The sequence below is a fragment of the Phalangium opilio genome, unplaced genomic scaffold, assembly GCF_054372755.1.
Source record: "Phalangium opilio isolate 3A_F unplaced genomic scaffold, DU_Popi_V2 ptg000041l_1, whole genome shotgun sequence".
NCBI classification, from domain to species: domain Eukaryota; kingdom Metazoa; phylum Arthropoda; class Arachnida; order Opiliones; family Phalangiidae; genus Phalangium; species Phalangium opilio.
The window spans coordinates 3,241,407-3,260,388 of NW_028324165.1; the positions used below are offsets into that span (position 1 = coordinate 3,241,407).

An 18,982-nucleotide genomic window follows, 5' to 3' on the forward strand; every position below is an offset into this window, starting at 1 on the left:
CATTCCACATAAATCATAAACCGAATCTATGGCATTGGCTTCTAACTCTACCACCTTCCGTATGTATATAAAAAATATTTCAGATTACCTTCTACTTCATTAACATCGTTAAAATTATCGTTCAGTAATAGACACTAATTATCCGTAAAATAGGAAACATTTGAGGCTGTACGAACACCATGTGAAGTTTCATCTTACTTTGTTAGTTTAATCTCAAATTTGTCCATGTTCTTACCCAAAAAAATTGTAATTTTGGGTTAATTTCACGTTAACTAAGTTTAAACAAAAGTTACATCGTTGTTCGTTAGAGTTAATTTAGTTGAAAAAATGAGCTTATTTGCAATACATAGTGGAGTTTTGGATATTTGCCGAACATTCACTATTTCACCACAAACTTTTGAATTTCGCGCTTTTTGAAAGACACGGCATATTTTTTCATTTTACCCCATATTATTTTCCTGAAAAATGCCGAATAGTCACTATTTTACCCCAAAACTTTCAAATTTCACTACTGTTAGTGTATTTTAATGATTATTTAGATTAATTTAAACGTAAAATAGTAAAATGAGGTTGGACGAACAAATTGTGCATAAATTAGCTAAGTGTGAAATAGGAAATAAGGGGGCTTGACCAACGGCTCGTTTTTTAAATCTTAATTAAGTAGTTTAATAATAATAATAATAATAATAATAATAATAATAATCTAAGCTTGGTCTAGGAAGGGATATCCACACTAAGTCAACTCGCGACTTATTTACAGGTGGGTCCCTTTACAATGCATAGAGGGGTGGTGGCTAGCCCCTATGCCACAGCTAACCTACAGCGCCCTACACTAACTATTACCGTTAACCTCTGCAAGTTTTGATGGAAAGGAGAAACCGGGTTAGACCGCGGAGGAAAACTCCTTTTAACAAGCGGGGAGAGAACTTGCAAACTCTACGCAGAAGGATTTCTTCCCAGATTTTCACCCGGTGCCACAGTCCGGGATCGAACCCGGGATCCTCTTGCTGCGAGGCGAAAGCGCTAACCGCTACGCCACCCCATTAATTAAGATTACTATAATTTTTATCCAAAAGTGTACATTTTTGGTCTAATTTCTCGTTAATTATTCTTAAGTAAGTTGAAATTAACTTTGGATTGTACTTCGGCAGAGTAGAAAATGAGTTTAATAAACAATTCACTTTAATTGCGATGTTTAATGGAATGATTCTTGCCGAATATTCCCTATTTTACCCCAAACCTTTGAATTTCGAGCCTTTTCATGTACTTCGATGAAAATGTAAATTAATTTAGCCTTTAACACGAAACATGGGGTTTGACAAACGGCTCGTGTAGTTTTAATCTTAATTAAGTAGTTTAGATATGAGTAATTCGACTTTTTATCTTAAAAAAAGATATTTTTGGTATAATTTCATGTTAATTATATTTAACTAGCTGTTACCAGCGGCGTCGCTCGCGTGTAATAAGAACTTCCATCAAAATGATACAAAGAATGGGTATATTTTACTGATGACTAATATTTTTGTAGCAACCTAGGAGCGAATGCACTCGGCGTTGCCCGTCAGCCCGTCGGGACATTTTTTATTACTTTTCACGCGGACATTATTCCATAAAGAAGGGTTTTTTAGTTTTTGGCCGCCATTTAAAAAGATGGCAACAAATCGACCCCAAAAGACCATTCAGTCCGTCTATAGGTTAAAGGAAACCCGTGTACTAAATATCTGTGAAATCGGTTGAAACGCGCGGACTTTGTTGCATAGAGAAGAGTTTTTACATTTCTGGGCACCATTTTTTAAGATGGCGTCGGATTGGAAAAATCTTTCTTAGTACGTGCCTACTACTTATGAGTAACGTTCCTGCAAAGTTTCAGCCTTCTAGGGCAAGCGGTTTGGGCTGGGCGTTGATTATCAGTCAGTCTGTCAGTCAGTCAGAACACTGCCTTCTCTAATACTAGACCTTGAAATGTACAACAGAAACATTTTTATGTGACATTTTGAATTTGCGCTTAGTAACCGTTAGATGGCTCTTTTCTGAGGCGAATTTTCCCGATGACAAAAGTAAATTCGCACTGCGCAGTCTCGCCTGACGTCACGTCTTTCGCTTATGGCGGACCAGGAAGGGAAATAAGGATTTTTCAAACTGGACTAAATAACCTGGTCCATGACCATTGACCAAGGCACATCGTCTGCTAAACTAGAGAAGTGGATAGTTAAAATATTGGAGATAATGTCTGCGTCCGAATTCAGCTGCCAAAGAAATTTCTTCCTACCTCTCCTAAGCTCGCTCATTGGGCAATCCAAATCAAATTTAAGGTATTTCATTGGCAGTGGCAGTTTTTGGGAAAAACTTAAGGGCTGTGAGCCTGTGATGGATTGAAATTTCCATGCAGACGCCAGTGACACGTGTCAAAACATACACCAAATTTAAACTAGTATTTTTCGAACTCGGAAACCGTTCAGCATCATGAAAAGGTTTATTGACCGGTTTTTTGCTTTCTTTTTCGAGACGAACTTAGCAGATTACACTTCGTCGTTGCTAACAATTTCCCATAGTTTTTAATTTGACGCCAGTTTAAAACCTCAGAAAAGCGACATCTAGTGCCATTTGTGAAATCCTAACTGCCACCCCCCTTTTATTCCTATCGCAAGGCCTAGTATTAGAGAAGGCAGTGATATAGATATAGATTCATTTGACATATACCTTGAAGCGTATAAAACGAGTTGAAATAAATAATTTTCTTTAAATGCAATGTTTAGTATAGTTTCTTTTATTTTTATGTATATTTTCTGTTTTACCCAATATGTTCGAATTTCGCGCCTTTTCATGTTCTAATAGATTCGTGCAGTTTCGTGTTAATTGATATCTTGGTACTCACGTAAAAAATGCGTTTTAATTTAATTTCAGTTTTTTTGTAACTAAATTTAAGTTGTAATGAGGGAGGTTTAGTTAGGTTTATTTATTTTCTGAAACGGATTTAAATAACCTGCTTTAATTGCGACGTTTATTGGAGTTTTCGCATTTTTAAATTTTACCCCACAAAATGTTCTGCCGAAACTCACTATGTTACCCCTAAAAGCGGAAGCCAAAAGTCATTAAAATGTTTTAGCAGACGACGCATAGGAGGATTTCTACTATTTTAGAATTTGGGGTAATTTAGTAAAAATTGATCGAAAGGAAAGTGAAGGTCAAATAGTGTTTCCCGGAAAAGTGTTCATAATTTCATATCATCCCTGACTGGTAAGTGACAATGTACATTAGTGACACTAAGTGTTTGTTTATGTACATATTTTTATTATTATTAAAATGTTTCGTATGTTATCTTAACAGGAAGACTGTACAAAGAGTGATGGATTTTGTTAAAGATTGTCGTGTTATGGTTGAACGTTTAAGTTGGTAAGTGATGATTATTATGCAACTTGGATGTCAACCAGGCATGTAACGGATCTAAACCGTAACCTATAGGAGAGGGCAAACCCATTCTTGCCACGTCACAGGCTTATATCTCTTACCGCGATTCCATACCCCTAACGGGGGAATTTCAGTATCGCGTCTACAAACGCTCCCCTAAGTAGAGGTATAAATGACGTCGGATGTTCTTTCCCTCCCTGACAAACGCCCTCTCCCTATGGAATAAATTCCAAAAAGTGAATATGTTTTAAACCCTGAATACTGCTACGTTTCCAAATTATTGCTGATTAGCATGTTTATTGAAAAGAGGCGCACATTTAGCCACTGGTGTAACATTGTAAGATTTCCTAGCTATTATGCGATTTAGTTAAGCATGTGAGATCTACCCATTTGCCCATAGATATAGGATGTACCCTCTTTGCTGAATATTGAACAGTAAAACCTTACGAAATCGTGACCACTCAAAATCTGAATTAGGGAATTTTGTCTGAATTATGCCTCATGAGTAGTCAATATGCATCTATCCATAGTATTTTCTCCATCATCGGACATCGGTATAGCTTTTAGGAATGAAGCATTTTGCCGTATTCATAAAATGTGGTTGAGGAATAGAACTATCTCAATTGTGACGTCAGTGCCTTGGTAAAGGGTTACATGATTGTGACGATTGACTTTGGCAGTGGGCGGCCATGTTTGGTACTTCTTAGATTTTATGGGCTTGGGTGACGTCGCACTAAGCCTTCTTAGTTAGCTCTTTAACAAAATTGCAGCGTTAATTATCACAATCTTTAGAACTAATTAAGCTTTGCCGTGTTTTCTTAGTTTCTTTTTTAACATTTCTTGTTATTTGTTATTTTTTGATTTACCCTCAGTTTGAAAAATTATTTTATTTTAGGGAAGATTTACAATTCCACAAACTCTCTTTACAAAATTCCGAAATGAGTTTAGTAAATCTTCAGAGTGGCGATTAAAAAGGTATTTGCGAAATTATTGCAATATTCATTGTTTTAGGGAAACTGAAGTTATTGAAACTTTGTTTTTAGGAAATGGATTACGAGGAAGATAGTAACTATGATCACTTGAGCAAAGATGATCTAATCAAAGAAGTAAAAGCTAGAGATGATCGAGTTGGGAAACTGGAAGCCAAGGTATTTTTCTAAGCATAGGGGGAGCACAAAAATATGAGACCCTTTTGGGATCATAGGAAATTTTATATTCACAGTATAATTTGTCGAATCTGTTGTCTCCTAATTAAAGGCTCTAATCTTAGGGGATTGGTAACATGTCCGTCATTATTAAAGAGGACCTTTGTTGCTGATCCCCTTCTTCTGTGTCATTGGTTTCCCCTTTTTCTTGCTTGCCCCTTCAAAACACGTTTAGCCAAAGAAAGTCCGAAGATTGTTTTGTGATGGAATCTCATTTTGTTTAGTGTAATGTCTTAATTTCAAACTTGGAAAAAGAGAGAGTGAAAACAACATTAACGATAAATAAGCAAATAGACGAAATTAAAAGACTTAATAAGGTCATTAAAGACTTGGAAAGGAGAATCAAAGATCTGATGGTATGGAACATCCTTCACTTTCATAGTCGATTGGAAAGATAATTACTTTAAGAATGAGAGTTATTGGTAATTGTTTAAAAAATAGGAGAAAAGTGGAATACATCAATTTCCTAACGATGAATTAGTGAAAACTGAACCTGTTGAAAAAGATTTGGGAAATAATGGCCTGGAGTTAACCCTTCCAGTTGTGATGCACAATGTCCAAGGCAACCTGTGTAAAGAAAATATTAGTCAAGAATCACCTGTTTCTGAGGTTGGCAATACAAACACCGAAACTACCTTGAAAAATACTGAAAATATGGGGTTTATAACGCGAAATACGAATCCGTGTGTCCCTAAACTGAACTACAGTGACAGTTTGCCTCAAAGTGCGTCTTCACCTAAAATTAAGTTTGAAAACGAATTCGAAATGCCTCCTGACGCAACGACGGAAAGCGATTCGCCACGAGAACCTCTTGAAAACAATATTACCATTAACGATTCTTATCGTCAATCGCCAAGTGTCTCGACAGAGGGGGACACTGAGGATAATTCAACTCCATCGAAGAAATTTCGTGTTCCTGAATTGAATGTTGAAGCCAAAAAACATTAGCATCTTTCTCTCGACGCAAATGTCGAAAGCGATTCACTAGAATTAGACGTAGAAAACGATCTTGATGATAGCCAATGCAGAATCGCCTTGACAGACGCAAAGAAAACTGATAATAGACAACATCAAGCTATGGAACTGTTTGTAGATCCGAGCTCATTGAGTGTGCCAGTGTATGTTCCTAAACAAGAACTTAGCAGCCCAAATGAACGATCAGAATTGACCTCCGTCTCTATGGAAAGCGATTTACCCGAAGTTCCAATTGCAGTTCATCATGATAGTTCGGTGTTCAACTCGGAGACATTAGAAGATGTCGCTCTAAAGATTCCAGAAGGTAAATCCTCATCGCCTCGTTCGGGAATTGCACGTAAGTCATTTTATACTTTTATAGTGTTGAGTACCTAGATTGAGAAGTCGTATTTCTAAGCAACTATTTCCGCCTTCTCGGTATTAAGTCTAATTTTGAAGGCTACGCAGCCAAAATAAAAATTTATTTATATCCTATGTGTTACATATTTAAATGTGTTGGACGAAACGTTCACGCCTTTTATGTTATTTTTAAGATTATACATAACGTATATTTGAATTGTAGCACTTAACGACCTTTCAGCCTCTTGAATAATAAAACTTTCCCAAGGGTCTTCACTCTTTTCTTATCATCGCTGGTGCTTATTTCAGCCAAAAATACTTTGACAATAGAGAGTGAATGCGATGACGAATTAAAGAGGTAACTTGTCTGTACGCAGCGTCACCTAGCATTTGATTCCCTGAAAACCCGTTAAATATTTTGAGAGCAAAGAAAAGTTTAAAATACGACCGTTCGATGAAATACGTCGTTTTTTATATTTTATACATTTTCTGTGGGGAAAGTCAAGGAGAAACGTACAACCTGGTTCAAATATTAAACTGATCATAAAAGGGGGTCTACAACGTCACATTTGAAATGGGAAACGAAGAAAAATGCTTGAAATGTGATCAGCGCGAATATAGATTCAGGCGCAAGTGTCATTTAATCGGGCATAAACGCATTCATGGCGGTGAAAACCGCTTCAAATATGATCAGTGCTACTATGGGTGGCTATAACTTTTTTTCTCGGTAAACATACTTAATCAACGCTGCTTTTTACCCCTCCCGTGTGACATATATCATTGAGAGTTGCTGTCTGGGACGTTTCTGTGCCTGTCTTTTGTTACAATAGAGCGCGTTCGCAGGTAGCATATGGAAGTAAACGTGTTCGCGTTTTCCAATAATCGGGGAAAATTGTATTTCACTCTGTCAACTTTTCTTCTTGAGTACCAATCCACACTATTCCTTCATCTGCCTAGTCTCTCGTACATTCCACATAAACCGAATCTGTTGCATTGGCTTCTGGCGTACATCTATTCCGTATCTTTGAGATTAGTTTCTACTTCATTGCCATCGTTAGATTTAACGAGGAACGTCTAGCCTCCAAGGGCGGGCTTACACAAAATGTACACAGAATTTCGCTATTCATCTTCAATTATGATTGCCTGCACCTCCATTATTATCGTTAGGGGTAAGATTACTTGAACTGTCTAAACTCCACGTTGCGGGACTTGCGCATCTGTTCTTATCCTGTTCTTTAATGATTCATAACAATTATGAGCCTCCTATATTTTAATTAAACCAGTCCTACATTCTTCAACATTAGTTTCATCATTCAGTAAGTTCTAATGAACCACCTTAAAACGATTTAATGAAAAGTAATTCGAGAGCAAAGGAAAGTTAAAAGTACAACCTTTCTGGTTTCGAGCCAAGGTTTTTTCCCCATTTAAGATGATCTTCATCCCCTTTTTGTTGATATGATCGTTTACTCATCGGCTAACGTCTTTGATCAACACACCTTTTTACCTCTCCGAGTGACGATGACGTCACGGAGAGGTTTTACACTGGACGTGTCTGTGTGTCTGTCTGTCTGTCTGTCTGTGTGTGTTTCTGTCACCGCGTTCGCAGTTGGCAAGTCGGAGCAAACGTGTTCGCAATTTCCGGACCGCGTTCGCAGTACACAGAAATTCCGAAAAACTTTATCTATCTTATTTAACGCCAATCATTGACTAGTCGTTACGCCTTCATCTGCTGACTAACCGCCGATTCTTTCACTCAACCCCCTCTGTATTTATTGGCTTCTAACAACAACACCATGCGCTAGTCTTTCGTGTATCCCACATACACACCAATCTATCCTTATTGGCTTATAACAACCACCATCTCCTGGGCTTCCGTCTATACCACATAGACACCAATCTGCAACATTGGCTTCTAACACCACCATCTACTGGTCTTTCGTCTATACCACATAGACACCAATCTGTAACATTGGCTTCTACTCCATTATCGTCGTTAGGCTTAAGATGTACGCGGCGAGCGGCTAGGGTTACGAGAAACGTCTAGCCTCCCTAGGGTGGGATCGCCACCAAAGGTTCACGCAATTGCGCATTTTCTTACCACTTAATGTGAATCAATCGCCTTATATACCCTAAATTTACAAAAGTTCTGAAATAGGTGTTCCCTAGAGGTATAACGTTAAAGATAGCTATGTTTAAAATTATTTTAGGAATTAAGTTTCTTAAACCGACTTAACTATAATTAACGTAAAATACTGACGATTAAAATAATTAATATCAGTTATATTTAATTAATTATTTAAGATAAACTACTTTCTATGTAATGACACAAGTGAGAGTTTATATAGAACGAATAATGAAGATTGCATCCGAATCGAAACACTACACGCTTATCAAAGTTAATAATAAGCGAGTAGGATGATAAGATCTCTTACAAAACGATAACATTTCCTTTTTGCAGAATATTAAATGGAAATATTTTAAATAATTTTCGGCATAACGATTCTTTTAGTAGTTGCGTAGCTATAAAGCTCTGTTTCATCTCAATATTCCAAGAACATCTTTTATATTAACATTTCAAATTTGGTGTTTACTTTTTAATTCAGCTTTACTACATTTATATATAGTGTAAACACAACTTTTAACTACACCACCTAATATGGGTTTTAATACTTCGGCTCTCTATAAGTGTTGAAGCTTTGGGGCTATGAAATAAGATACCCTAGATTTAAACCAGAATTGACCTTGTTTCGTGTCCTCTTACAAGAGGTTTTAACTGTTCAGAGTGAGCCGAAAGTTAAATACACACTTAAGTGATAGATATTAGGTCCTCATTAGAATTATGAGGATACACAGGGAAATGTTAAACGATTAAACCTTTACAAATGACCTTCGCAATATCCCGCCAATTTAAACTACGTATTTCCGGTTTTTCTCACTGGCTGGTGGACCTGTGTTTAGATTAGAAAGTAAATTCGTCTCGGCTCGGAGAGGTAATATTTTGGTTTTCCCAACTTGTTTCTCTGTAACACCGCGTTTTCGTACGCACTACCTTTTTTATGAAGTTCGCTTGAATGTTATTGTATTTTGATACTAAATTATAAATGATGTTTGTGGTTTTTATATTTTCTGTAGGGAAAGTCAAGAAGAAATGTACCACAGGGTTCAAATATTCAACTGATTATAAAAAGGGCCTAAAACGTCGCATTTTCTAATGCGACGTTTTAGGCCCTTTTTATAAAGAACGAAAACGCTTCAAATGTGATCAGTGTGACTATTCATGCAAGTATAAGTTTGATTTGATCAAACATCAACGCATTCATAGCGGTGACAAACCGTTCAAATGTGATCAGTGTGACTATGCAAGCACGCAGAAGATTTCTCTGAACATTCATCAACGCATTCACAGTGGTGAAAAACCTTTTAAATGTGATCAGTGTGACTATTCATGCAAGTATAAGCAGAAGAAAATAGGGGAAGTGGGTAGCCGTAGCCTTGAGCCATACAAGTCGTCCAGTGATTCTCACTTACAATGGTCGATTCCCCTACCACCCTTAAAATTTGAATCTGGCCAATCGGCGCGAAGCATAAAATAGTACCAGATTTCACTGCGAACGCCACCATGTAGCGAACTGTGGAACTAACTTGTGTAGTCTGCTTATATTTCTGCTGTGCTTCAGTTTGAGTTAGGGTTACGTCAGGCAACGGGTTAATGCGGATATTGGTTTAATTAAGGACGAAAATTCGGTTATTTAATAAAATGAATGTCGTTAAGAGTACGCAGTGTGATTTAACGTACAAGGAAACTACCGATAAGAAAACTCAGGCTGTGTTGAAAGGAAAAGCAAGATCTACCCAAACCAATCCCAATGTTAAAAATCAAACTACAACAACTTGGATACAACTTTATTACTTTGAACTCTTCCCTATCACAGTTTAAAACTTCGGACAAGTTAATTTTTTCCCTGGAACTTAGAAATACCATTGTATTTAAAAATAAAGACATATTTTAAAATAAATTATGAATTTAGTACTTACCACTCGATTCCAGCCTCTGCAATTCTGCCTGAGTGCCTCACTGCCTCTAGCAGACGCCTCTAGTCAGTTGGAAGGCGTAGGACCGTACTGTCCACAGAATTACGTCACTCGTGTGTTAATGCGCGTAAAAATCCTATCTCTCTTCACCCCCACGGGGAGGGAAATGGCGCGAAAAATCCGTAAACGGGACGCCTCGCGAAGTTGCCCAAGCTACCCACTTCCCCTATTTTCTTCTGGTATAAGTTTGATTTGATCAAACATCAACGCATTCATAGCGGTGACAAACCGTTCAAATGTGATCAGTGTGACTATGGATTCACGCTGAAGAGTTCTCTGAACATTCATCAACGCATTCACAGTGGTGAAAAACCTTTTAAATGTGATCAGTGTGACTTTGCAAGTACGTGGAAGTGCGGTTTGACAGTACATCAACGCATTCACAGCGGTGAAAAACCCTTCAAATGTGCTCGGTGTGACTATAAATGTACACAGAAGATTAGTTTGATCGCACATCAACGCATTCACAGTGGTGAAAAACCCTTCAAATGTGATCAGTGTGACTATGCAAGCACGCAGAAGAGTAATATGACAGAACATAAACGTAGAAGACACATGTATGAATAGATGGATATACATTTTAAATGTGTTGGACAAAAACCTTAGTTCATCCTCTTCTCTAATGAATGGGCCAAAACAAACTGTGTCGCCATTTTCAGAACTAATTTGAATTGAACTGAGTTTTATTTTTTAATGTTACTTTTCATAGTTAAAGGGATATAATTACATTTGGCTTTTTTTTCCTTTCTTTCTTTCCCAACAATTTAAAAAATACAAAATATATACGTACATGTATATACACTTTTTGAAAATACAATTTTTGTTAATTGAGTGTTTTCTAGATTTAAGACAAAATCTTACTTTTGAAAATAGTAATATGTTGTGCAAATGAAAAGTTAATTCATTAAAATAGATACAACTACCAGCAAGTGCCTAGGAATATTTTAAGAAATACTCGGCGACCAACGAGGTGGGGTATTTTGAAATATAGGAGCTTCTAAATGTTAACTATTCGCCGCCGATGTTAGGGTAAACTCTAAACTATTCGCCGATGTTAGGGTAAACTCTAAACTATTCGCCGCCGATGTTAGGGTAAACTCTAAACTATTCGCCGCCGATGTTAGGGTAAACTCTAAACTATTCGCCGATGTTAGGGTAAACTCTAAACTATTCGCCGCCGATGTTAGGGTAAACTCTAAACTATTCGCCGATGTTAGGGTAAACTCTAAACTATTCGCCGATGTTAGGGTAAACTCTAAACTATTCGCCGATGTTAGGGTAAACTCTAAACTATTCGCCGCCGATGTTAGGGTAAACTCTAAACTATTCGCCGATGTTAGGGTAAACTCTAAACTATTCGCCGCCGATGTTAGGGTAAACTCTAAACTATTCGCCGATGTTAGGGTAAACTCTAAACTATTCGCCGCCGATGTTAGGGTAAACTATTCGGGGGAGGGGTGGGGTGGAATTTCAGTATCAACAAGAACCAGGCTAAAATTCCAGTTGAGAAACGAACAACGTGTGTTCACGTTTGTAGCTTATTGATAAAGACCTAATCACGTGGTGTTATGCCATCGATCGTTAAAGAATGCACTTGATTTCAGCATTCAAAATCGTTGGCTTAACAAATATTGATGTGTCGAGAAATTTATGTTGTTGAAGACACGAGGGGCCAGTCACTCAGCTCAATCAGTGTTCCTTTGGACACAAAGACTGAGCAGAGAGAATTTAGAAGAGGAGTGGAAGGCCCTTTGACTCTATTAAACGTGATGACGCCCAAGATGTCGCGTTGAGCTTTTTGGGGTAGGCGAGTTTCCGGTCACATGTTCTAAAATCTCTCTGTTACAAACGCATCATACCGGAAGTCGACCTGCCTAGATAACGTTTAGTAGACGACGTTGCGCTACATTCCAAACCACCCTTTCCACTCCCCTTCTAAATTCTTTCTGGACTGAGTGGAAACACTCATACCTATAACGTTATGGCACTACGCGGCAGCACTTAACAATCGCCTATTCCGAAGCGAGGTACACTGGGACACTTTACCTCTTATCTACCAGCTTCGACTGTACTAAACGGATTACACGTAATCTTTAAAAGCGCTGCCCTTGACAGCGCTAAAATGACCACGCTTAATTCTTAATTGGTGTACAGAGAGATTGAGAGTGATTAGCCCCTCGGGAGGACATTACTTTAGGTTTAACTGTGGTTGAAGCGGATTTCTGTTCCCTTAAGAAAACCCATATGAATATAGTAAACATCAATTTTAATATTGTTTATTTTAAAATTAATTCTTTAAGAACAAGTCTGAAGCTTATCCTTGCGCTTGCAATTGCGCTTGATAACTATCAATGACATCTTTGATCATTTTCTGATTTCCATCACAAAGATTTTTGAATTCTTCTTCCATCTTTTTATAATCGAAGCCCTGACCTTTGACGTGCATATCAGCCCACTTTTTCTGCCATTGATCTTGTTTCACTTGCCAATCTTCTTGCAGTTTCTTAAGCTTTTCATTAGTTTCCTCCAAAACCTTATTCGGGTCAAATTCTGCCGCAATTAGGTGCAATAATAAAAACACTAAGCTATAATATATCATTGTAATATTCAATGTTATAACTGCGAATTTAAAACTAATATGAAATTTATGATTTTTATATAACGGAATCATTGACGTCACAAGCTTTCGTTCGCCAAAATTCTCGGGAAAATGTAACAAAGGTTGTCATTTAATCAAGGTAGTACAATAGGCAACTGTTCAAATAAGTAAAGCTTTTTTAGTTGGTTATATATAACGGTACCTGAAGTAGATCAAGTCAAAGATCTCAAATTCTAATTATTAGATACATAAATAAAGCCAAGATTAGAAGACGGCAACCTGACTCCCCATTGAGCCCAAACCTAACTTTCCTAAGACAAAGATTTCACGTTAATTATACTTAATTCATTTGACATATATCTTGAAGCGTGCTAAATAGTGTTCATTTAGAGTATAAAACGAGTTTAAATTAATAATTTTCTTTAATTGCAATGTTAAGTATAGTTTATTATATTTTTACTGTATATTTACTGTTTTACCCAATATGTTCGAATTTCGCGCCTTTTCATAAATTAATAGGTTTATGCAGTTTCGTGTTCCCACATAAAAAATGCCTTTTTTAGGTTAATTTCAGGTTTTTTGTAGGCAAAGAGGGTAGTTTAGTTAGCTTTATTTAGTTTCTGAAACGAATTCAAGTAACCTAATTTAATTGCAACGTTTATTGGGAGTTTTCGCATTTTTAAATTTTACCCCACAATTTTCTGACGAAGCTCACTATTTGACCCCGAAAAGCCAAAGCTGAAAGTCGTTAAAATGTTTTAGCAGACGACGCATAGGAGGATTCCCACTATTTTAGAATTTGAGGTAATTCGATAAAAATTGGTCAAAAGGAAATTTAAGGTCAAATAGTGTCTCCCGGAAAAGTGTTCCTAACTTCAAATCAGCATCAGCCGGCCCCTGACTGGTAAGTGATAATGTACACAAGTTGGGAAAACCAAAATATTACCTCTCCGAGTCAAGACGACTACTTACAAACTTATTTACCCAGATATGGAAATGTTTCTTAAGTTAAAATTTATGAAATATTAAAGCAGTATACAAAGCATAGCAAATATACTGTAAATCAGACGACATTTTACATCCAATAATGATATACTTGTACACATTAAAATCATCCGATGGGGGAAAAACAGGAAATGAAGAGATAAAACTTTGGAGGGATATTACCTTTACGTGCTTGTAAATGCCCAATTTTCTACTCCTCAACTGTATGCCCTCTATGTTCAAAGCCATATTCACAACAGCGTTGCCATATAAACACTATCCTCTCGTTTCACCTCAACGATTTTCTTAGTTTGTCAACATGACTGTTAACGTTACATAACACCAAAGCTTATTTGTGGCTACACACACTGAAAGTAAATGCGTGCCATAAAAAGCATGAAAACACGAAGCTATTATCCGATTACGATCAGACCTTCACTGGTCTGGGCTGCGTTCAGCAGAGCTCACCAAAAAAGACAGCGGATTTTGGAAATGTTTACCGGTGAGCTCTGTCGTCATAGTTTTTCTCCGGTCATGGGCGTTTTATAAATGACGCAAGGTACCAAGGCTTAACAAAAATTGTATGATAACATATTTATAGAGATAGATAACAACTTTTATAATTAAAATTAGAAACTATCATATCTCTTAAAATTCTCGCGTGATCAACCGGTTTAACGCCAATTAAATAGATATAGTCCCATAGAGCTATTTGTATTAATTCCTCCATGGTTTTTTCGCCAAGCTGAGAACTATGCGTTTTACATCACGTTATCCAAAGAGCCGACTATTTTCTTTGAAGACCGCGCTAGCTAAGCGCTAAGCACCGTGACGTCAAAATTCAAACACAAAATCCCGTTATGTAGGACACTGCTAACAGCGCTGGGCTCTGCTGAACGCGGCCCAGATTTCCACCATGATTATATAATCTAAGCCTAATTATATAAAAGTGTATTTAACTTTCGGCCCACTCTGAACCGTTAATGTCTCTGCATTACAGAAACGAAAACCAAACCCAAGCGTTTACTTTTTGGTTCACTAGGCCTATTGACAAATCAAAGTTCATATGATCGAAATTGTAGCGTTCTTCTTGTTATCAATAACGAAAGGATTATGCTATAAACAGATGTAGTATAGCTTAAGTAATATATAAACATCCATTTCAAATAATAATATAAAAAAATATTCTTGGGATATCAAAATGAAATAGAGCTTTAAAGCTACAAAAGTACTAAATGCATCATAATTACGAAAAATATTTCCACATATTCACTTTATATTAAGGATAAAGGGAAAATTATGGTTCTGTAGGATTCCTTTACACATCAAAACAAAACGAACTTCTAACGCAGCGCACTACTGTAACAACGGACGGACACACACTGACAAAAACATAGACTGCTTTTTAACTCTTTCCGTATTAATTTTGAATTGAGAAACAAGATTATCTTAAATATTAAAATGAATATAATTAATATTTAATATTTTCTTCGTTAGTTATTCGCCTTATTGAACGTTACATCGTTTTAAAAAAGAACAATTAAACATTCTTGAGAGACTTGACTAATATTGGCGTTTGAAATGAAGCATACGCCGGTTGCTTCGCCTTACACAAATAGGTAGTATATAAGGGTGTTGAACTACAGTTAGAAGCAAGAACAACCGCAATTGCGAAAACCTATCGTGGACAACCCACCCTAGGGAGGCTAGACGTTTCTCGTAACCCTAGCTGATCGCCGCGAATGTCTTAAACCAAACGATGACGACGGAGTAGAAGCCAGGTGTGCAGACTGGTGTCCATGTGGGATGGACAAAAACAAAGACCAGAAGATGGTGGTGTAGAAGCCAGGTGTACAGACTGGTGTCCATGTGGGATGGACAAAAACAAAGACCAGAAGATGGTGGTGATTAGAAGCCAGTATGTACAGACTGGTGTCCAAGTGGAATGGACGAAGACCAGAAGATGGTGGTGTTTAGAAGCCAGTATGTACAGACTGGTGTCCAAGTGGGATGGACGAAGACCAGAAGATGGTGGTGATTAGAAGCCAGTATGTACAGACTGGTGTCCATGTCGGATGGACGAAGACCAAAAGATGTTGGTGATTAGAAGCCTGTAAGTACAGACTGGTGTCCGTGTGGGATGGAGAAAGACCAGAAGATGGTGGTGTGAGAACTCAAGTAGAGGAGCTATTTCCGTTACTGTGAAAGCAGTTCGGAAATGGCGAACACGTTTGCTCCGATTTGGAAACTGCGAACGCGGTCACGTGGGTGTAACAACAGACACACAGACACACAGACACACAGACACACAGACATACAGACACACACACACGATCGTTACAGAACCTCTCCGTGACATACGTCACTCGGAGAGGTAATTAGTGACACTTAAGTCTTTGTTTATGGCCATATTTTTATTATTATTAAAATGTTTCGTATGTTATCTTAACAGGAAGACTGTACAAAGAGTGATGGATTTTGTTAAAGAATGTCGTGTTATGGTCGAACGTTTAAGTTGGTAAGTGATGAATATAATGCAACTTGGATGTCAACAAGGCATGTAACGGATCTAAACCTTAACCTATAGAATAAATTCCCTCCTTTTCCAATATATTACTAAAGTGGATATGTTTTAACCCCTAAATATTGCTACTTTTTTCAAATTATTGCTATTAGCTTGTTTATTGCCGCCTTTTAAACAATAGTGTTAATTTAGTTTCATTCTACCCCCAAAAGACTAAGAGGCACACATTTAGCCACTCGTGTAATTTTGTAAGATGTCCTCGCCATAGTGAGATTTAGTTCTGCATGTGAGATTTAGGATCTATACCCTCGTAGTGGAATATTGCATATCTGAATAGCGACTTGGCAGTACTACGTCATGCAACGTCACGCTATCTTCCACTAGGAGGAGGGGCTTATATAGCTTTCATTCTGTAAGAAAAAAAAAACCATAATGGCGCTGGGGCGGAGTTAAGCCCGAATTGCCAAGTCTCTATTATGCCTCATGAGTATCATCGGTATTTTTTTTTATTTTGCTCTGTGCTCGAGGCAAGGCAGAAAACTACTATTTTTACTACTATCTAACTAAAAAACTATCAAAGACGGCGTCTTTAAGTCTTAACAAGGAATGAAACGTTTTGCTGTATTCATAAAATGGGGTTGAGGAATAGAGCTATTTTAGTTGTGACGTCAGTACCTAGGTAAAACGTCACACGAATACAGATTGACTTTGACAGTGGGCGGCCATGTTTGGTACTTCTTAGATTTTATGGGAAAATAGCGTGGGTGACGTCACACTAAGGTTTCTGAGATAGCTCTTGAACAAAATTGCAGCGTTAATTAAAACAATTTTTTTGAACTATAAGCTTTGCCATTTCTTAGCTTTTTAAAGCTAAAGGTACAATGTATTGGAAAACGTTTCTTGTTATGTGTTATTTTTTGATTTACACTCATTTTGGAAAATTATTTTATTTTAGGAAAGACTTACAATGTCACAAACTCTCTTTACAAAATTCCGAAATGAGTTTAGTAAATCTTCAAAGGGTGGCGATGAAAGAGGTATTTTGCGAAATTATTGCAATATTGCATGTTTTACGCAAACTGTAAGTTATTGAAACTTTGTTTTTAGGAAATGAAAGATGAGGAAAATTGTATCTACGATCACTTAAGCAAAGATGATCTTATCCATGTAGTGAAAGCAAGGGATGATCGAGTCAGGACACTGGAAGCCGAGGTATTTTTCAAAGCATAGGGGAGCTTTTTTTAGTAGTGTGAAATTAAGCGCAAAAATATGAGACCCTTTTGGGATCATAGCCAATTTTACATGCACAGGATTAAATTGTCATATCTGTCCTCTTAATTAAAGGTTCTGTAAAGTAGTCTTTCCTTCTAGCAAACGCGGCGGGGGAGAGGGACTCGGACTCTCGGGGGTGACGAATGAGGGGGTCTAGTGACTTTTTAAAAACAAAATTCAACGGTCCGCCAACAACTTAACAGTCCCTTTAAAGTAGCACCAAACTCTATGGGTCGGTGAATAATTATGGTTATTGGTGAAAACACCAATCACGATTGACTCTAATCTAAGGGGTTTGGGAACGCATCCGTTGTTATTAACCAAGAGACTGATCCCCCTTCTTCTGTGTCATTGGTTTCCCCTTTTTCTCGCTTGCCCCTTCAAAATACGTTCAGCCAAAGAAAGTCCAAAGATTGTTTTGTAATGGAATCTCATTTTTTTTAGTGTAATGTTTTAATTTCAAACTTGGAAAAAGAGAGAGTGAAAACAACATTAATGATAAATAAGAAAATAGACGAAATTAAAAGACTTAATAGGGTCATTAAAGACTTGGAAAAGAGAGTGAAAGATCTGATGGTATGCAAGATCCTTCACTTTCATACTCGATGGAAAAATGAATTATTTTAAGAATGAAAGTTATTGTTAATTGTTTTAAAAATAGGAGAAAAGTGGAATACTTCAATTTCCGAACGATGAATTAGTGAAAACTGAACCCGTTGAAAATGATTTGGGAAATAATGGCCAGGAGTTGACCCTTCCAATTGCGATGCACAATGTCCAAGGCATTCTGTGTAAAGAAAATATTAGTCAAGAATCACCTGTTACCAAGGTTGGCAATACAAACACCAAAAATAAAATTACCTTGGAAAAAACTGAAAATATGGGTCTTATAACGCGAAATACGAATCCGTGTCTCCGTAAACTGAACTACAGTGACAGTTTGCCTCTATGTGCGCCTTCACCTAACCTTCAGATCGAAAACAAAATTGAGATGCCTCCTGACACAACGACGGAAAGCGATTCGCCACGAGAACCTCTTGAAAACAGTATTAACATTAATGACTCTCTTCTTCAATCACAAAGTTTCTCGACAGAGTTAGAAATTGAGGATAATACAACTCGATCGCGGAAATTTCGTGTTCCTGAATTGAATGTTGAAACCGAGAAACATTCGCATCTTTCTCTCGACGCAAATGTCGAAAGCGATTCACTAGAATTAGACGTAGAAAACGATCTTGATGATAGCCAATGCAGAATCGCCTTGACAGACGCAAAGAAAACTGATAATAGACAACATCAAGCTATGGAACTGTTTGTAGATCCGAGCTTATTGAGTGTGCCAGTGTATGTTCCTAAACAAGAACTTAGCCCAAATGAAGTATCAGAATTGACTTCCGTCTCTATGGAAAGCGATTTACCCGAAGTTCCAATTGAAGTTGAAAATAATAGTTTGGTTTCCAACTCGGAGACATTTGAAGATGTCGCTCCAAAGATTCCAGAAGGTAAAACCTCATCGCCTCGTTCGGGAATTGCACGTAAGTCATTTTATACTTTTATAGTGTTGAGTACCTAGATTGAGAAGTC

At 37.3% G+C, this 18,982-nt stretch overlaps 2 protein-coding genes across 8 annotated transcripts in view; both read left to right on the forward strand.

The window, feature by feature from the left end:
* The window catches only part of LOC149679374 (uncharacterized), a 64,011-nt gene extending 58,304 nt beyond the window's left edge, over nucleotides 1–5,707 (forward strand). For 3 of the 5 annotated variants that reach the window (XM_089835112.1, XM_089835115.1, XM_089835114.1), the window contains exons 5-6: nucleotides 4,838–4,969; nucleotides 5,055–5,707. In XM_089835112.1, coding sequence (XP_089691238.1) covers nucleotides 4,838–4,969; nucleotides 5,055–5,561 — 639 coding nt within the window. In that variant the 3' untranslated portion in view covers nucleotides 5,562–5,707. Of the gene's footprint in view, nucleotides 1–3,146; nucleotides 3,238–3,327; nucleotides 3,394–4,303; nucleotides 4,384–4,451; nucleotides 4,557–4,837; nucleotides 4,970–5,054 lie in introns of those variants that run through there. The other 2 variants (XM_089835116.1, XM_089835113.1) reach the window with 2 other exon arrangements.
* An 87-nt stretch (nucleotides 5,708–5,794) lies between these two features.
* Nucleotides 5,795–18,982, forward strand: part of LOC149679383 (uncharacterized) — a 49,821-nt gene continuing 36,633 nt past the window's right edge. The window contains exons 1-6 of one of the 3 annotated variants that reach the window (XM_089835079.1): nucleotides 5,795–5,925; nucleotides 16,055–16,120; nucleotides 17,082–17,163; nucleotides 17,234–17,338; nucleotides 17,843–17,974; nucleotides 18,060–18,933. In XM_089835079.1, the coding sequence (XP_089691205.1) occupies nucleotides 16,074–16,120; nucleotides 17,082–17,163; nucleotides 17,234–17,338; nucleotides 17,843–17,974; nucleotides 18,060–18,933 (1,240 nt within the window). In that variant the 5' untranslated portion in view covers nucleotides 5,795–5,925; nucleotides 16,055–16,073. Of the gene's footprint in view, nucleotides 5,926–12,628; nucleotides 13,523–16,054; nucleotides 16,121–17,081; nucleotides 17,164–17,233; nucleotides 17,339–17,842; nucleotides 17,975–18,059; nucleotides 18,934–18,982 lie in introns of those variants that run through there. The other 2 variants (XM_089835078.1, XM_089835076.1) reach the window with 2 other exon arrangements.